We start from the raw sequence: 20,928 nt of genomic DNA on the forward strand, positions 1-20,928 counted from the left end.
ATTAAAACAAGAAGTCAGGTAACCACGAAGTCTAATAGCGGATGAATTGTTTTTTCTGCTAGAGTGACCGTGAAGTCAGGCTCTGGCGCAAGTTAGGGACGGGGGCACTAAACGGATAAATGTCTCACAGCATCAATCAGATTTTGAAAAAAAAAAACACATTAAAATGGCTTAATAACGTTTTCAGTTAATCGCGTTATTTTAAACAGCAAGTTAAAGAGAGGGTGCAGGGTTTTTTTTTTCTTGTTCAAAGAGCTTGTGGTTTCGCATCGTTGTTTATATGAACTGAAATTAGTAGTATCTTTATTGCTATCTGACCATCTCGTAAACGCTCATTTTCTCTCTCTCTCTCTCTCTCTCTCGTTCTCTCTCCCTCTCTCTCTATCTCTCTTTTTGTGGAAATGTTTGATATTGACTAAGGCATCAAAAAGTATCCGTCCCTATATGAATCGTTCACTGGTGGGAAACAGTACAGACGACCACGTGAATCAGCACACTAAATTCTAATGAGCTGCTTCCTTCTCATTCACTCCTTTGTCGACGCTCAAGATAGAAGGACTACAGTCAAGCCCTATTCGTTTGATGGAGTCCAGAGGACGGAACGTACTTCTAGGATTATTTCTCTTCTCCTCGATTTCTGCTTTATTTGCTGATCTTCAATGCAACACAGCCACGGAGTACAAAATGAACCAGCTCTCCAAATGCTGCACCAAATGCCAAGCTGGTAAGTAATAATTTAAGGTGTTTTTCGTATGTAGTACAGTTCTATTGAAAATACTGTTAACGCGATGTTTAGGACATGCAATATATAATTATTATTACTTTCAAAGGTTTACACCTGACAAAGAGAATTTTTCTCATATGTATCGTATGTGCATGAAATCAACACGCATTAAGTTAATTGAAGCAATTTTAAACGCGCAGTTTTGAAAACAGTTAAGTCTCTGTGAGACTGTGATGCTCATATAGCAAAGGACGAACTGGGAAATTTAAAGAACAGAGTAATTTAAATATACAGGTAATAGAGATGGAATTTACCCTGCTGATTCTGTATCCTAAATAAGTTCTTATCAGATGGATTTTGATTTTAAAAGAGCCAATAACCCATGTAGCACCGTGCAACCTCATGTTCCGTACTGCAGGAATGAGGTGAACCCATGCGCAATCTTGAAAATCGATTTAAGGGTTTTAGACAATGTGATGGATGGATTTAGCCAATAAGAATTATATAGACAAAACATCCAACAAATACATTCATAATTACGTATACATAAATTAAGAAGCAATATATTCAAAGAACTGAATGAAATCTGGTCCAGTTTTTGGGAGAAAATATTCGATAACTTTTCAAGAAACTATTACATGACCAAAATCGAATGAACATATTTAAACATATAGTAATAATAAATATCATTATTTAGTAAAGTAAACGTGTGATGCCGATATTTACATATATGATTACAGTGTTTTTTTCAGCATATCAATACCGTATGTCTTACTTTGCATAAAATCAACAATTTAAAAACTCCAAATAAAAATTGGAGTATAAAGATTTGACTACATTTATTCAAATTAAGCATTACTGTCATGCAGTTTAGGTGAATTCCCTACACTTAATGTGGCTGTGATGTAACCTCCGCTCATTATGATTAGCGAAGTCATCAGCTACAATGGTTCATGTGGAACTGCACATATGCAGTAGTAGCTCTTAGAACTGTCTTAGTTTTTAAATGTTGTTTGTAGCTGTAAAATAACACTAATATGATTAATGTTAACACATACGTTGTCCAGTTATAAAATGTAAACATGAAGAAAGAAAGAAAGAAAGAAAGAAAGAAAGAAAGAAAGAAAGAAAGAAAGAAAGAAAGAAAGAAAGAAAGAAAACAGGCTTTTAACCAATAATTATACCATCTAGTTATTTCCCTACAATTAGACATTCCAGTAAACATGAGTCAAGCAAAAAAGGTTACTTTGCATTTATAATGAAAAGATTCGCTGTATATCACCTGTTAAAACTAAAAACATCCAGATGTAGAACAAAAGTTTGATTTTTGAACTGTTTAGTTACAATACATAGCAAATATCCACTCATTGGCATTGTATAAATTTAGTTTGTCAGTTGGAGTGTATGGAGAGACACACACCTTTATACATTTCAGAAGAAAAGGAAATAATTTTGGTTTTAAAACAATTTCTCTACTTTTGATGTTATTCCTGCTACATATGTGACATAAATGTGACTGTTACACTCTTGTCTTGGCGTGGAGCAAGTTTGTGTGTCTCAGTGATAGCCTGGCTTCACGATCAGAGCTATTTCTGTCTTGCTCAAAGTACTGTTGGGCTCCAGCTGTAATCCTGTACTGGAGTGTGCTATTCAGGAGCTGATTTGATGAGTGCTAGACAAAAATAAAATTAATGGAATCAAATATGTACAGTTTTTATATGCAGTAAATGAAACCCTGTGTAGCTAAATTGAATTATAACTTCTGACTTCTTGAATTCACCTGTTACTATGTGTTAATATGATTATAATTTCATTAGTTTATCTGTACACAGTGTATTTATTAATACAAAAGGATATTCATAAATATAATGAATTTATATGTAACATTAAACTTTCTAAATATAAGATTGGCAACCAGTAATATTAATGTTTACTTACATGAGAAATTTGAACAGCAGTAATACATATGTATTATAATATGTATTGTGTATTCTAATACATGTTATTTGCAACAGAAATTCATAAGGTTTATGAACATAATTTATGGCAAATGTAAATTCAGTTTACATACGGAATCTTCTCTTCATTGTGGAACTTAATGTTTCATTTTAAGCATTACACTTTAATGTGGCCAGATTGCATACTTTCTTCATATCTGATTTAACATAACAGCATTCATTAGATTTATTATTACCTAACCATTTACACCCCTTAAAACTGATTACAAATGACTATATTGAAAATGCATAACAATGCTTTGTTTCGTGTAAAATGTAATTGTTCTTCTGCTAGTAAAAAAAAAAAAAAAACATGCTTCAGCCCTTGTTTTTTTATGTAGCCTAAATTCACTTTCATTATGAACAGGAGAGTGACCCTGATAGCACTGGACTTAAAGTCAGTAACAAACTGGGGATAGGATAATCACATTGCAACATAAATAATCATCATCATCATCATCATCATCATCATCATCATCATCATCATCGTCTTTTTTGTGGTTCTGTCCACCAACAACTGATTGCAACTCTTCCTAGGAAAATCTCAGGCATTCCCAAGGCAGTTGAGACATATAAAACCTCCATCGTGTTCTGGGTCTACCACAGGGTCTCCATGCCCTGGGGCATTCTTACACCATGCCCAAACCACTTCAAAAGGCTCTTTTCAGCCTGGAGGTGTGAATTCTGTAATCTGAGGCTCTCTTAAATATCTAAGGTTCTAACCCTATCACACAGTGTCAGCCCAACTACCCTACAAAGAAAACTTATTTTAGCTGTTTGTACTCGTGATCTCATTCTTTCTGTCATTACCCATAGTTAATGACCACAACTCCTTACCTAGAATAATAATAATTGTCATCATCATCATCATCATCATCATCATCATCATCATCATCATCATCATCATCATCATCATCATTAACTCTACTGTCTGTGTACAGATTACAAGATATCCTTTCCACTAAATAAGTTTCTTTTGAAACTCTGATTCACACTCACATCTCAAAGATGTCCATGTTAGACTCTCCATGTGTAGGATGAGGTGCCCTCTTGGGTTGACTCCTGTCATGACTGATGTTTCTGTGGTTTAGCTTTACTGTACTGTCCAGGTAGATATTAGTCACCTTAAAATATATTAGTTGTATTTTTCTTTTTTTTGTTTGGGGGTGGGCAGTGGTACTTTACTCTTTTATTCACTCATTTGTATAAACAGTTGTTAGTGTTTTTTCCTGTTCTAATTTGTAAGTTTTCTGCTGTTAAATTGACAAGTGTTGTATCCTTAAGGATGATACAGGCATGGGAAAAGTGGTTATGGATGAGATTTTTATATTTTATTTATAATGTATGGTTAATATTAGGTAACCTGAGAGTTAAAACGTAAAAATATGTTTGTTATCATTGTCAGTAGCATCATCATTTCACTTCAAGCTGGATGGATGACGCCATCCTGTCCTTAGCGACTTTCTTCAGCTCCTCTTGGGGATTTCCGAAATACTCTCAAGGCAGTCAAAAAATATAATAACTGTAGCACCCACTGGGTCTGCCCCTGATTCTTTTTCCAGTAGGTTGTTCCTGGTACAGCCCCTAATAGAGATGTCCAGGACCATCTACCTATATGCCCAATCCAAATAGAATGGCTTCTCTCGAACCACAGAAGCAGTGGTTCTATGCTGTGGTACTTCCATAATGCTGATCTCCATTCCCTGTGACAGAAAGTGATCCCAGTCTCAGTTCTAATTTCTAAGTCCAGAGACTTTTTAAGTGGTATTCTAACCATAAAACAAACAAAAAGGTTGTGATCACATGGATGATAATTCTGCTTGCTGCATCACCATGCCACCTTGAAGAAATAAACAAGTACTGTAGAAGTATTTTACATTCTTCATTGTTTTTGCTAGATGGATGGATGCTTCAGAGCTATAAGATTTGCAAAACTGCAATGGAATGTAATAAGTTATAGTATGCCAATTATTAATACATTTATATTGCCACCCCCCCCCCCCCCCCTTTCTCTCTCCGTTATATATATTATAGCATATATTAGTTTTGCAGCTTCATAAGCCTTGAACTTGTCTGTTTGTAATCTATGAGTTTATTTATTTCTTCTGGAGACACCAGTTTCTTAGTACAGTGTACTGACATGCTGGAACACCCAGTGTGAGTGTATTAGTGTGACCAGCCAAAGAGTGTTTCCACTCGGAGATAGCTTCTGCTTTATAGATACTTCTGCCAATGTCTTCTACTTGTAGTGCTGTCCAGGAGTAAGTGAGCTCAGAAAATTGTTTATGGAAGAACATACAATACTTTTAAAAAAGTATTTAGCCCCCTTTGTAAGTTTTCACATTTTATTATTATACAGCTTTGAAACACAATAGATTTAATTTGGCTTTTTTAACACTGATCAATAGAAAACTACAATTTAAAATCAAAGTAAAACATTTTTCTGTAAAGAGGTCCAAATTCATTACAAATATAAAACGCAAAATAATTATTCACTCCCTTCAAGTCAGTATTTAGAAGATGCACCTTTGGCAGCTTTACTGTATTATGTCTGTGTGGACAAGCCTCTACCAGCTTTGCACTTCTAGAAGCTAAAATGTTTCCACATTTTTCTTTGTAAAATTGCTCAAGTTCTATCAGGTTGCATGCTGGAATGTGAATGAACAAAGTCACGAACTCTCGATTGGACTTAGACCAGAACTCTGACTCTGGTATTCCAGGACTTTAACATTGTGGCTTTTTAATCATTCCTATGTAGCTTTGGGCTTATACTTTCAGGTAATATGTTGCTGCAAAACAAATCTTTTCACAAGGTGTATGTTTCTGGCTCTGAGGCTAAGGATCAGCACTTGTATCTGGAAGGTTGCTGGTTCAAATCCCTGTTAGTGCTAAAAGAGATCCTACTCCACTAGGTCCTTGATCAAGGCCCTTAACCTGTGTTTGTTCTAGGGGTGCTGTACAATGGCTGACCATGTGCTCTGACCCCAAGCAGTATGTGAAAACTAACAAATTCATAATACAACAAATTGTATAAGGTGAAAAAAGAACCAAACAAAAAAAAGGATTTCCCTGTATTTTGCTATTAACCACTGTAGCTTGCAACGTCTTCAGAGTTATCATGGATCTCTTTGTGGCCTTCCTCACTAGTTTTCTTGCATGATCACTCTTGTTAACTCTTCAAGGTTTCTTTGTCCCCATCAGAAGGTTAGGCAGCATATGCCCTCTAGCTTTCATAAATAATATTTTCTGTTTCCCGGTGAGCTGCACAATTTTCTTTCATTTATAATTGTTGAGCCAGGACCTTGTCTTGTGCCGCCCTACTGTAGGTGATGAATCCTTTACACACCCATCACAATGTAAAGTATTTGTTACATCAGAAGTTAACTACCATAATCTGTTAAAAATGTTGTGACAGAAAGGAAGAGCATGTTAAGGTCATGAATAAATTGTTTGCTATGATTTTCAGAGTGGTAAACCTATAGTATATTTGGATTCTGCTTGCAAAACACAGCACTGTCAGAGTCTTTGTTCATTATCTAATGTCTACATGGAAAGCTGATGGGTTTGCATCGTAAAGAATATGAAGGTGTGACAAAGTTAACTTCATAGAACTTGCGTCTCTCTTGCTGTATGAAAGCATGCTTTACATTTGTCTGTTTGAATGACAGCTGAAGAGAGAAGTACAAACCACATGTATAAAGAGTGTGCAAAAATATTCTCACCCTCTGCCTGCTGTATGTCTACTTTATAAGAACATAAAAACCCTGGCAAATAAGAAGAAACCATTCCATCCATAATTATTAGCCCATTTCGTTAGCTAACAATGGAGTTGTACCAATATTTCCTCCAGATATATTTTTAAAGCTGGCATGGTCTTAGCTTTAACTATGTAAGAACACTTGAAGCCTGACAAATGGGAGAAGATAATTCAGTCTATCAAATTTGGATAAAACAAATACTTCATCTTGTTTTGTGAATATCTTTCTAGTTGATAGTGGTTTTGACACTATTTTTAGTTCCTAAGAAATGAGTAACTGGTCTTATGTTGTTTTGTTTGGATTAGAGTTCCTTACCTGTTATAGTCAATTTTATAACACTGTCTTGTAAGACTTGTTTCAAAACAGTCCCCAGTCTGATGATTACTTAGTTATGCTGACCTCTTCTGTAAAGTGCTTTGGATAAAACCATTCACTAAGTGAAAAATGTAAATATAAATAGTTAGATAATTGAAATGTCTCAATATCTCATCAAGATGCTTTATAGAGCTGTCAAGGTTTCTACTACAACTCCATGTCTTCTTAGTTTGCACCTGATTTCCACAACCCTTTGTGTGAAGAAATGCTCTTTTGCTGTGGTCTTTAATTAATTATTTTTGAGGACACAGTTGACTACTTTACTTAAGAAATTCAATGACTTGAGAAGATCTAAATTAACTCCCTAAAGGATTATACAGTTCTGTCTGACCATAGTGTTTCTAGATTTACATTCAGCAATTTGTACAATATACCCCAGCATTTTATTTGAATCCCACTATTATTTGGTTTGTTTGTTGGCATAGGCAAAGAAACTATTAAGAGTTCAGAATTCTAAAAAGCAAGTCAAGTTAAAATAGTGCTAAGAATGTTGCTTTAATGGTAACAGTAATTGACTACTAATTTAAAATAATGGCTAAAATAAAAACCTGTAGTCACTATGGCCCTGAATCTGACACTTGGCCTAAATGATAATTATAGTTTGGTGATAAGAAATGGTGCTGATTAACACTGTTACACAAGTTAGAATTCCCAATAACTCAATGAACATAATATTGAGAATCGGGGGAACCAAAGAATACACACACTGACCTATAAAGAACCAGTGGCATCCATAGAGGAAGTTTCCTAGCCAGAATTTAAAGCACTGTGCCATCACATGTTCAGTTTATTCCTCTTGATGAAAAGTCATTTAACTAATATATTTAAAGGTCAGTTGACAGTTTCAACTTCTCTAATGTACTCATGTGGTCTCACATGTTTGTGTACTCCATAGCTCATATTTGCAGAATTTATAACTTGTGTATGGCTTACACAAAATCAAAGTGTGTATGAACAGTGAAGATCATTACGGCCTCTTGTCCTTTGTGAGCCTCTTTTATAGAAGCTTAAATGGATAATGGTAAAACAAACAAACATTACATTTTTTCTTTGATTTAGAAGACTTAAATATGAATGTTTTTCAGGCAAAATTAGATGAATAGGATTGGTAAGTTTTTTTGGTCTAATTTCCCATTCTCGTTAAAATTGTTGAAATATTTTAATGGAATTCAGGTTTTTGCTCTCAAAGTTGAATTACCACACGATTTCAGGAAGTATCAGGAAAGTGACTAAACAAGTTGGAAAATACTAAATACAGATGGAATTCATTATGAAAGCATCTACTGTACTAACTCAAAGCAAAAAATATAGGCTTTGGCTGTCCTATCCTATAATTGTTTTAATAGGGCTTGTAAATGTTACTACATCTACTAGTTATAATAATATTAATGATAAATATTATTTTAATATTTAAAATTAGCTTAACCTGAACACTTGGAACTTGTTAAGGATACATATGTAGAACAATGTAGACGAGAACAGGCCATTCAGCCCAACAAAGTTCGCCAGTCCTATCCACTTAATTCTTCTAAAATAACATCAAGTCTGGTTTTGAATTTGCCTAAAGTCCTACTGTCTACCACATTACTTGGTAACTTATTCCATGTGTCTATGGTTCTCTGTGTAAATAAACACCTTCTAATGTTTATGCAAAATTTACCCTTAACAAGTTTCTATCTAGTTCCCTGTGTTCTTGTTCAACTCATTTTAAAATAACAGTTTAATCCACTGTACTATTTCTCTTCATAATTTTAAACACTTCAATAATTTCTCATCTTAATCTTGTTTTTCTTAAAATGAAAAGGCTTAGCTCTTTTAATCTTTCCTCAAAATGCATTGCCTGTAGCCCTGGAATCAGCCTAGTCGCTCTTCTCTGAACTCTTTCCGGGACTGTTATGTCCTTTTTGTAGCCTGGAGACCAAAACTGTACAAAGTCCTCCAGATGAGGCCTCACCAATGCATTATAAAGCTTGAGCATAACCTTCTTGGACTTCCTACATGTTTACTTTACATTTACTTATATTAAATTTCATCGACCACAAATCTGACCAAGCTTGTATGTTGTCCAAGTCCTTCTGTAATGATTCAAGATATTCAAAATTATCTGCCAATCCACATAGCTTGGTATCATCTGCAAACTTAACCAGCTTGACACTTATATTCCTATCCAAATAATTTCTATATGTTATAAATAGCAACGGCCCTTGCACTGAGCCCTGTGGGACTCCATTCTTATTGTCAGACAATTCTGATAGGGTTCCTCACATGATAACTTTCTTCTTCCTGTGTCTGAGCCAATTTTGCACCCATCTACAAACAACACCCTGAATTCCAACTTAATTAAGTTTGATTCCCAACCTCTCATATGGTACCTTATAAATAATATTATATGCTCCACTTTGATCATATGATGTTATTGCTTCATCATGGAATTCCAGTACATTGTTAAAATATGACCCATCTCTTCTGAACCCATGCTGACTGTTTAGGAAAAACTCCTGTTCTTGTCATGTGTTGCTCAATCTTTCCCTTAATTATTCATTCCATTAATTTCCCTGTGATGCACATTAAGCTTACTGGCCTATAGTTGCTTGGATATTTCCGGTCACCCCTTTTATATAAAAGCATAAAATTTGCCATTTCTTGGTCCTTCTGAATTTCCACAATGTGCAGTGACTTCCTAAAATATGTGTCAAGGGTTTATATATGTACTCACTAATCTCCATAAGAACTTGAGGATAAATATTGTCTGGTCCTGGAGATTTGTTTGATTTCACCTTATTTAATCTAAGCAGCACTTCACCCTCTAAAATTTCCAAATTTCTCAGGAGCTCTTATTAGCTCTTATTAGTTCCAATTCCCACTGGGAGGTCGTATACTTCTCACATGTGAAGACCTCAGCAAAATGAAAGTCTAGAGCATCTGCTATTTCACTGTCTGTATTTTTTAATTTTCCTTTACTATTCCTGATGCACTTCACCTCCCCCTTGATTGTTCTTTAACTGATAAAATACTTAAATAATTTCTTTGGGTCATCTTTCACCTTATCAGCTATATTCTTCTCTGACTTTTAGGTTCCCTAATATCCTTTGTTATTGGTTGCCCTCATGTTCTCATAAATCCTACACTTCACATTGTACTTATTAGTCTTAGACACCTTATACAGCTGTTTATTTCCTTTGCAGGTTCTTTTTCAACTTTATTAACCCACTGCAGAGTTTTTTTAAAATTCCTAATAATTCCACATTTAGGTATATACCTGCCCTGCATAATATGTAGAATGTTTTCAAACCTGTTTCACTGCTCCTCAACTGTCTCCACACTGAAAAGCTTATCCCAGTCTATCCTCCTTAGACTGTCGCATCTGCTCAAAATTTGCACTACCATGGTTTAACTTAAGAGTTTTAGTCTTTGCATCCACAATCTTCCAAAGCATATTATATAATGGTCACTTGAACCTAGTGATTGAACCACCTCTATACCCTCAAGTCTATCCTGATTATTTCAAAATCCTCAATCTAGCCTGGCTTCTTACTGAGTTGGTGCTTTAACATACTGTGTTAAAAACAGTCACTGAATACTTCTAAAAACTCCTGCTCTTGTATTCTACTATTTGCAACTTTATCACAGTTAATATTCATTTAGTTGAAGTCCCTCATGAATGTAATATTCCCCTGTAAACTTGCCTTGTTAATTTTATTGAAAAGATGTGCATTGAAATTACTGTCTGCATTGAGTGGTCAATAACACAATCATAAAATTATTCCTCTTTCCCTTATGCTTTCCATATGAAACCAGATGTTCTCACTAAAGTGGGGTTCATAGTCCAATTGAAGAGGAATTGAATATAAATTCTGTTTGACATAAACAGCAACCCCACCTTCTTTTCTGTTCTGTCTATAATTCCTAAAAATGTGTATCCCTCTATATTATACTCATCCGCATCTTTTCTGTTACTGCTATAATATAACTATGCTCAACTACATACAATTCCAACTCACATGTCTTATTTTTGATACATCTAGCATTAAGGCATGCTATTTTTAATACGTGACTCATTTTATTTTTACATTTAAACATTGGATTAGAATTTACATTACTATGCATTTTTATTTTTACACTATTGTTTGTTCCTTATTTTTACACTATTGTTTGTTCCTTTAAGTACAGTTCTAAACCTGGCCTGTCCTAAACACCCTGACCCCCCCATACCCTAGTTTAAACAATCCTTGACTAACCTACTCAAATGTCTTGGCGGAACAGGTCCCATCTGTTCCTGAAGGAGTCCCAATGCCCCATAACCTATACCCTTCTGCCCTACACCAATATTTGAGACATGCATTAAGCCGTCTAATTTCTTAATTTTGCACAAACATTAGGAAGTTTTTCTTCACAAAGAGAACCACAGACACACTGAACAGGCAAGCAAGTTGTATGTAGACGGTAGGATTTTCAAAACTAGACTTGATGTTATCTTGGAGGAATTACGTGGATAGGACTGGTGAGCCTTTTTGGTCTGAATGGCCTGTTCTCATCTAAATTTTTCTAATATTCCAATGTTCTGACATATTTTATGGAAAAAAAATCAACTCGCTGTTACATTTCAGGAACAATTTAATTGAATTTCACTTTCAATCAAAGCAGACAAGCATTATGGTCAGCTGTGTCCACTATGAAGCAAGCCTTTTGTTTGTGCAAGGTGTTTGATAATGGTGATCCCTCAAAAAGATTGCCAAAATGAGTGTGTGGGCTGGCAACAAAAGCCAGTGGACACTTAGAATTGCTCAGTGTCAATTGGCATTAAACTAAATGAGCTAAGAGAGAGTGCATTTAAACAAAGCATTCAGATACAGATTAGATAGATAGATAGATAGATAGATAGATAGATAGATAGATAGATAGATAGATAGATAGATAGATAGATAGATAGATAGATAGATAGATAGATAGATAGATAGATAGATAGATAGATAGATAGATAGATAGATACTTTATCTATCTATCTATCTATCTAATCTGTATGCCAATTAGGGTTCAACCTTCCATTTGCTTCAGTATAGTCTTCACAGCACCATTATTATTTAGGCAACAGCTTTGGAAATGTGTTCTAACCAGACATGTAAATCATTTTCCTTAACTGCAGGAGAATACATGGTCGAGAGGTGTACAAGAGGCAGGGATACTGTGTGCAAGCCTTGTGACAAGAATTATTATAATCCAAGCAGAAACATCAAGAGAACTTGTGACCACTGTACAGTTTGTGTAAATGGTATGTATTGATTTTGGTATATTTGTCATTTATGTCTGCTTTTTTTCTGAAACAAAAGTGTCTGCTCTTTGATAAAACCAGTCACAAAACAGGATGCTTTAAATGTCACCTGATTACATTATATCTTTCAAATAAGATTACTATCACTCAAAGTGAAACATAAATATTATATTATTTCAGCAAAAATTGAGTCATTTGTTCCAATAAGGGGCTTTCTAGAGGTGGCATTTAATTAGGTCAACTTAAAGACCATGAATAAAAGAGGCCACCATTTTCATGTGTAGCGTCACCTGACGATGCCCTCAAGTGTTGAAAGAGTGCAAATGTATTAAATTTGTGTATTAAAGTCCTATGATACTGTATCAACACGTTGTGTCTCTTACTGTGCCATTTTTAATATCTTGAAATTATTTATAGATATTACTTTTAAAATTAGGGTTACTTAGTGCTTCTGACTCTCCACTTCTGAGACCTTGGTGTTCGTTGAGTTTGCACTTCTCTTTATCTGGGTCTTCTCTAGGTTACTCCCAGGCACATACCCAAGTGTGGGTATGAACGTGTGTGTGTGTTCAATAAAAAACAAGACCAGTCATATTATTCAGGGCTGGTTCTGCCCAATGATGTTAAAGTGGGCTCCTTGCAGTGTAAATAGTGACTTACAAAAATGAATGGATACCATGTGGGGTTTCTCACAATGAACCTCAACTCAATTACAGGATGTCCTTTCCACTGAGGATTCTGGCTCCTATCTGCAATCCAGGACCAGGTAACAGAGAAAACAGAAAGTCATATAGTACAGAAGTCCTGACCAGGCAACAGGCAAGCTGACTTGGCAACAGAGAAAAGTCATATAGTACAGAAGTCGATTTTAGGATATATATATTAAGATTTATTTTCTAACATGCTAATCCAGTACAGGATTACTGGCACCTGATGCCTGTCCTGTCATATTTCAGCACTGTACAGGATCTAACCCAGGATGGGATATATGTTCACTGCCGGGCGTTGTGGAATTCACTAAAATGTTAATTTCCCTTATTACAGAACATTTCAATCTGACTAATTAATATCCAAAATTCAGCTGTTCACTCACTTTACACATAGTGCTAATTGTGGGGACTTCCCATTGACCTTCTCTTTATTTTTTACATAAGATATTGTAGGTCTCTCTACCAAAAAAAAAAAAATAGTAATAAGAAACCATACCACAAATTACAGCAAAATGTTTTGGCATTTATAGCTTCATAGAAAAAAACAGATGTTCTTTTAAAAGAAAGATGAAAAACAAATTACAAACTGGGGATGTCCCCACAAAAGTTCCAAACTGGACTATGATAGGATAAGCCTGAAAGGGCTAAATGACTTATTTATTATCTTATCTGTGTGTAGAAAGGTTTTTGAAACAGTCCTTTTACTAATGGGAAAACTTACCCTCAACTGAAAAATGCTACTGTACATAGCTGTGGGGAACCCTAGAAAAAGTATCACTTCACAACCATAAGAGCTTACAATCAAGGATGTGAACTCAGGCCAAAATGAATGATCTAACACTTTACCAGGAGGAAAATGAAATGACCCATCACAGCCAATTTTACTAAAAACATCACCTTTAGTCTTAGTGACTACTTTGGCTTTTTACTGGAACGGAGTGACTCATTCCTGCACTTGTATATTCACACAATTCTTATAAGGCCCATACACAGGAGGCTTGTTATGTAGAATCCTTTATCTATATTTCCATTCTATTTCTGCCTTATTAAATTCAATTTAAGTTGTGAAGAACTGGAGCCTATCCCAGGTGTACTGGACAAATGATATTCACATTTGGCCTGTTTAGACTCAAAAAACTAACCTAATATTTATGTCTTTAGGAAGTAAGAATAAAATCTGGAGAAAACCAATATAAGCACAGTGTGCATGTTGACACTTTTTGTGATGAACATGATAACTAGTTACACTGTTCACTCCAAAAGCCATACTGGCCAGTGAATTCCATGAAATGCACAGGTTCTTCATGAGGTGGACAAACCTGATCTCAGATTTTCTTCAGCAAAGGTCTCTGACAACTATGTCTGTGGTATTTTTGAATGGTGGTCAGTCATTTACTGTGTTTTTTTTTAAATGAATGTGTGTGCATTTACCTCAGACAGCTTTTAAGGAGCCGGTTTTGATATTTTTCCAATCTGTTATATTATTCTGTGTTGAGCAAAAATAATCTTCCTGTTTATGATGAAGGGGTCTTCATCAGTTTTGATGTTTGTCTGCAAGCAGGCCCTCTCTGTGCCTCAGCTCTTCATTTCCTTTGAAACCCACCATAACAGAGGGGAATTCCCATGTGAGTAAATGCTAACAGAGGACAGCCCCCCAAGTTACTGAAATGAGCTTTTGGCTGCTTGTTATTGGAAAACAAAGGCAGGAGCACATTTTGTTGTACTTCTTTCGGGAAGCTGTAGGCCTCAGGGAGAAAGTGAAGAAGTTTCAAGTGTCAAAAAGAAAAGAGTGTAATCTAGTCAGTGACCTACCATTTCAACATATAGACAGGCATATACTATCATATAGATGGGTGGGCTGTACACAGCAGGTTGCTGCAATCATCAAAACTAGTACAGTGACAAGTTTGATATTTTCTTAAAATGAAAAAAAAAACATGATCTTGTAGGCTATAGTAATCATGTACATTGAAATCTTCATATAAATTTTGTAGGATGCAAAATTGAATATTTTGGTATTTGGTATTTTTGGCATTTGGGTCCACTATGTTAATCCCTGAGGGAAAATTGCCTTTTCATATTATCTTTGGAGATCAGAGTGCAGGGTCAGCCACTGTACAGCACCACTGAAGCAATTTTTGGGTTAGGACCATGCTCAAGGCTCCAATGGAGTAGGATCCCTTCTGGCATTAAAGGTTGATTAATTACAGTACTTCAACACCTGCTATGAATTAATAAGTAAGATTAAGCCTCAATCCTGCAACTTCATTTAGTATGTATTTCAAAAAATAGTCTATTTTTTAAAGATGTTTTCAAAACATTTAAAGTCCATTGATTGTAGGTTATAGCATATCAGTGACACTCCCAAGTAAGGATGTGTGAACTCAGTGAAATATAAATTATTTAAAGGAAATGACAAAGACAGATTTAGTTGTCCAATGTTGTCCATTGTTGCTATACAGGGTGGATTTCCCAAATATACAATACTAAAGTACAACCTCCCCATCAAAGCCAATCTATGCATTTATGAGACTCAGAATGATGCTAAATTCATCTCTGTCTCCACGGATGTCCTCATATATTCTGCCTTGCAGACATGCAACCTAAAGTGAAGCACCTTATGTAGAAAACTCATTAGCAGTCCAGTAAGCCACCCTTACACTTCAGTGACCATTTCTGCTTCATAACTCAAAGTATGACTTATCCTGAACCTTCTTTTTGGACAAATCACACTTTATATCTCATCTTATATAACACCTGTGACCTTAAACTGATTCAATGGGCAATGGATGGAAGAATATTAATATCAAACATTATTTAAAAAAAAGAAGCATCATTTTACCAGATTATATTAAATTCATCTGCATAACCCAGCCACAGGGGATGCACAAACCAGTTTGTTTTTTCGTGCCGGTCCCAAGCCCGGATAAATGGGGAGGGTTACATCAGGAAGGGCATCCGATGTAAAATTTTGCCAAATCAAATATGCGGACAACAATACAAATTTCCATACCGGATCGGTCAAGCCCCTGGTTAACAACGACCGCCTCCAGTACTGTTAGTCAACAGGGTGCTGGTGGAAATTGGGCTACTGTTCGCCAAAGAAGAAGAAGGAGAAGAAGAGGGGGGAAACATGTCCGGAGGCAGGAGGAAAGGAGGAAGGTAAAGAGTTTAGAACTGAGGGTAGGAACTTTGAATGTTGGCAGTATGACTGGTAAGGGGAGAGAGTTAGTTGATATGATGGAGAGAAGGAAGGTTGATATATATAGTGCATGCAAGAGACTAAACAGAAGGGGAGTAAGGCCAGGTGGATCGGAGGTGGATTCAAATTGTTCTATCATGGTGTGGATAGAAGGAGAAATGGAGTAGGGGTTATTCTGAAGGAACAGTATGTCAAGAGTGTTCTGGAGGTGAAAAGAGTGTCAGACAGAGTAATGATTATGAAGCTGGAAATTTGAAGTGTGATGATGAATGTTGTTAGCACATATGCCCGCAAGTTGGGTGTGCAATGGATGAGTAAGAAGATTTTTGGAGTGAGTTGGATGAAGTGATGAACAGTGTACCTATGGGACAGAAAGTGGTGATTGGAGCAGATTTCAATGGACATGTTGATGAAGGGAACAGAGGAGACGAGGAGGTGATGGGTAGGTATGGTGTCAAGGAGAGGAATGAAGAAGGTCAGAGGATAGTGGATTTTGCCAAAAGGATGGACATGGCTGTGGTGAATACGTATTTTAAGAAGAGGGAGGAACATAGGGTGGTGTACAAGAGTGGAGGAAGATGCACACATGTAGATTACATCCTATGCAGAAGAGTCAATCTGAAGGAGATTGAAGACTTCAAAGTAGTGGCAGGGGAAAGCGTAGTTAAGCAGCATAGGATGGTGGTCTGTAGGATGACGTTGGATATCAAAAAGAGGAAGAGAGTGAGGGCAGAGCCAAGGATCAAATGGTGGAAGTTGAAAAAGGAAGACTGCAAGGTTGAGTTTAGGGAGAAGCTGAGACAGGCACTGGGTGGTAGTGAAGAATTACTAGACAGTTGGGAAACTACAGCAGATGTAGTAAGGGTGACAGCAAGAAGGGTGCTTGGTGTGACATCTGGACAGAGGAAGGAGAAAAAGGAAACCTGGTGGTGGAATGGGGAGGTACAGGAGAGTATACAGAGGAAGAGGATGGCAAAGAAGAAGGGGGATAGTCAGAGAGATGCAGAAAGTAGACAAGAGTACATGGAGATAAGGCGCAAGGTGAAGAGAGAGGTGGCAAAGGCCAAAGAAAAGGCGTATCATGAGTTGTATGAGAGGCTGAACACTAAAGAGGGAGAAAAGGACCTGTACCGATTGGCTAGACAGAGACCAAGCTGGGAAATATGTGCAGCAGGTTAGGGTGATAAAGGATAAAGATGGAAATGTACTCACAAGCGAGGAGAGTGTGTTAAGCAGATGGAAAGAGTATTTTGAGAGGCTTATGAATGAAGAGAACGAGACAGAGAAAAGGTTGGATGATGTGGAGATAGTGAATCAGGAAGTGCAATGGATTAGCAAGGAGGAAGTTAGGACAGCTATGAAGAGGACGAAGAATGGAAAAGCCGATGGTCCAGATGATATACCTGTGGAAGCATTGAGGTGTTTAGGAGAGATGTCAGTAGAGTTTTTAACCAGATTGTTTAATGGAATCTTGGAAAGTGAGAGGATGCCTGAGGAGAGGAGAAGAAGTCTACTGGTGCCGATATTTAAGAATAAGGGTAATGTGCAGCACTGTAGTAACTACAGGGGGATAAAATTGATGAGCCACAGCATGAAGTTATGGGAAAGAGTAGTGGAAGCTAGTTAAGAAGTGAGGTGATGATTAGTGAGCAGCAGTATGGTTTCATGCCAAGAAAGAGCATCACAGATGCAATGTTTGCTCTGAGGGTGTTGATGGAGAAGTATACAGATGGCCAGAAGGATTTGCATATTGTCTTTGTGGACCTGGAGAAAGCATATGACGGGGTGCCTCGAGAGGAGTTGTGGTATTGTATGAGGAAGTCGGGAGTGGCAGAGAAGTATGTGAGAGTTGTAAAGGATATGTACGAGGGAAGTGTGACCATGGTGAGGTCTGCAGTAGGAGTGACAGATGCATTCAAGGTGGAGGTGGGATTATATCAGGGATTGGCTCTGAGCCCTTTCGTATTTGCAATGGTGATGGACAGGTTGACATATGAGATTAGACAGGAGTCCCCATGGACTATGATGTTTGCTGATGACATTGTGATCTATAGCGAGAGTAAGGAGCAGGTTGAGGAGACCCTGGAGAGGTGGAGATATGCTCTAGAGAGGAGAGGAATGAAGGTCAGTAGGAACAAGACAGAATACATGTGTGTAAATAATAGGGAGGTCAGTGGAATGGTGAGGACGCAAGGAGTAGAGTTGGCGAAGGTGGATGAGTTTAAATACTTGGGATCGACAGTACAGAGTAATGGGGATTGTGGAAGAGAGGTGAAAAAGAGAGTGCAGACAGGGTGGAATGGGTGGTGAAGAGTGTCAGGAGTGATTTGTGACAGACAGATATCAGTAAGAGTGAAAGGGAAGATTTACAGGACGGTAGTGAGACCAGCTATCTTATATGGGTTGGAGATGGTGGCACTGAGTAGAAAGCAGGAGACAGAGCTGGAGGTGGCAGAGTTAAAGATGCTAAGATTTGCATTGGGTGTGACGAGGATGGATAGGATTAGAAATGAGTACATTAGAGGGTCAGCTCAAGTTGGACGGTTGGGAGACAAAGTCGGAGAGGCGAGATTGCGTTGGTTTGGACATGTGCAGAGGATAGATGCTAAGTATATTGGGAGAAGGATGCTAAGGATAGAGCTGCCAGGTAAGAGGAAAAGAGGAAGGCCTAAGAGAATATTTATGGATGTGGTGAGAGAGGCCATGCAGGTGATGGGTGTAACAGAACAAGATGCAGAGGACAGAAAGATATGGAAGAAGGTGATCCACTGTGACAACCCCTAATGGTAGCAGCCAAAAGAAGAAGATATTAAATTCATCTGCATCATTGTACACCAAAATTAAGCAAAATAGAAAATAGAAAATCAAGGAGAACATGATGTTTAAAAATTAGTCTTCAGACAGTGTATGAATTAAATGAGCTTCAAGCCAGTGTGTTACAGATAAATTTCACTTTTGGTTTAGTACATCTTGAGGTACCTCTGAGGAAAAATACTTCACTTAGGCAAAATCATCCATCTATCAATCCAACCATCCCCATCAGTCCATTCATAAATCTGTTCCTCCATCCGTTCACTACTAGCATAGCATGGTTGTGCACACTCAAATAAGAGGTATATCTTTTCCAAAAGAACATAGATAGATAGATAGATAGATAGATAGATAGATAGATAGATAGATAGATAGATAGATAGATAGATAGATAGATAGATAGATAGATAGATAGATAGATAGATAGATAGATAGATAGATAGATACTTTATTAATCCCAAGGGGAAATTCACATACTCCAGCAGCAGCATACTGATACAAAAACAATATTAAATTAAAGAGTAGTAAAAATGCAGGTATAACAGACAATAACTTTGAATGATGTTAACGTTTACCCCCCCGGTGGAATTGAAGAGTCGCATAGTTTGGGGAAGGAACAAACTCCTCAGTCTGTCAGTGGAGCAGGACAGTGACAGCAGTCTGTCGCTGAAGCTGCTCCTCTGTCTAGAGATTATACTGTTTAGTGGATGCATTGGATTCTCCATAATTGATAGGAGCCTTTTGAGCGCCCATCGCTCTGCCACGGATGTCACTGTCTAGCTCCATGCCTACAACAGAGCCTCCTTTCCTCACCAGTTTGTCCAGGCGTGAGGTGTCCTTCTTCTTAATGCTGCCTCCCCTGCACACCACGGGGTAGAAGAGGGCACTCGCCACAACCTTCTGATAGAACATCTGCAGCATCTTATTGCAGATGTTGAAGGACGCCAGTCTTCTAAGGAAGTATAGCTGGCTCTGTCCTCTCTTGCACAGAGAATCAGTATTGGCAGTCCAGTCCAATTTATCATCCAGCTGCACTCCCAGGTATTTATAGGTCTGCACCCTCTGCACACAGTCACCTCTGATGATTCATATGTCTTAAAATAATATTATAATCATTCATACTTGATAGGAAAAATGTCCAGTTCATTATTGGTTTTAATATGGGCATCTCATCACCATACAAATAATTAGTAAAATTTTAATGTTCATGTAATTCATTTATCTTAACATTGAATTATATATTGAGCTTTGTAACATAACACGTTCTTTCATTTTTCTTGATTCCAGATTTGATTAACAAGGAACAATGCACTTCAACCTCAAATACCAAGTGTCAATGTGTGCCAGGACTACAGTGTGTAGATGATGAATGCACAAGATGTGAACCAACCAAGGTCACAACCAAGTTTCTACGTAAGGCAATAGCTTATATTCTTTTACTTAATAAAACCCAATGTCTTCAGCATCATGGGGTAAAAGGCTGAAGATATCCTCTGAAAAAATCTGCAGGGGCAGGTATATATTCTAATTTATGGGTTCATTTTCAATAACCACTTGTCTCACTTAGCAGTAATGGTCACACTGCCTCTTTCTCAGCAAAGGCCAATGTTTTATTGTGACCAGAGTTCTCCTGTCCCAAAGACAGATAGCATATTTAAAGTATGTTCTACTCCGTTTACATCCCCCAGTAGATGAAAACACCACCTCAGCTGGATTCTCTTGATTTATAGCAGCAGTGGCTCTATTCTGAGGCCTTCCAGATTTGCCAAGATCCTGATTTTGTCATGAAAAATGGTAACAAACAAACTTTATTTTATGCAGCATATTTTAGTAGTGAAACACTATTACAATTAGATTTACAGCTGAAATCATATTATCCAATTGTTTATGTGTATTTATTTACTCAGTGTGAAACAGTGAGTCAAAAGGAAGAAATGCTTTAGCTGCTACACCTTTCATGCAACTCTGAAATAGTATCTGAGATCATATCCAAATGTCATGACCACACATGGGAATGGAGACATAGACCTACCAAAAACTTAAAAGTAGCTTTCCAGGTTTTTACTCTCATTTCTTGAACAA

The 20,928-nt window shown here is 37.0% G+C and overlaps 1 protein-coding gene across 1 annotated transcript in view; it reads left to right on the plus strand.

The window, feature by feature from the left end:
• The first annotated feature begins 467 nt into the window (after nt 1-467).
• Nucleotides 468-20,928, plus strand: part of cd27 (CD27 molecule) — a 30,342-nt gene continuing 9,881 nt past the window's right edge. The window contains exons 1-3 of the mRNA XM_028810009.2: nt 468-724; nt 11,998-12,123; nt 20,134-20,259. Of these exons, the coding sequence (XP_028665842.2) occupies nt 583-724; nt 11,998-12,123; nt 20,134-20,259 (394 nt within the window). The 5' untranslated portion in view covers nt 468-582. The remainder of the gene's footprint in view (nt 725-11,997; nt 12,124-20,133; nt 20,260-20,928) is intronic.

The sequence above is a fragment of the Erpetoichthys calabaricus genome, chromosome 9, assembly GCF_900747795.2.
Source record: "Erpetoichthys calabaricus chromosome 9, fErpCal1.3, whole genome shotgun sequence".
Classification (NCBI taxonomy): Eukaryota; Metazoa; Chordata; class Cladistia; order Polypteriformes; family Polypteridae; genus Erpetoichthys; species Erpetoichthys calabaricus.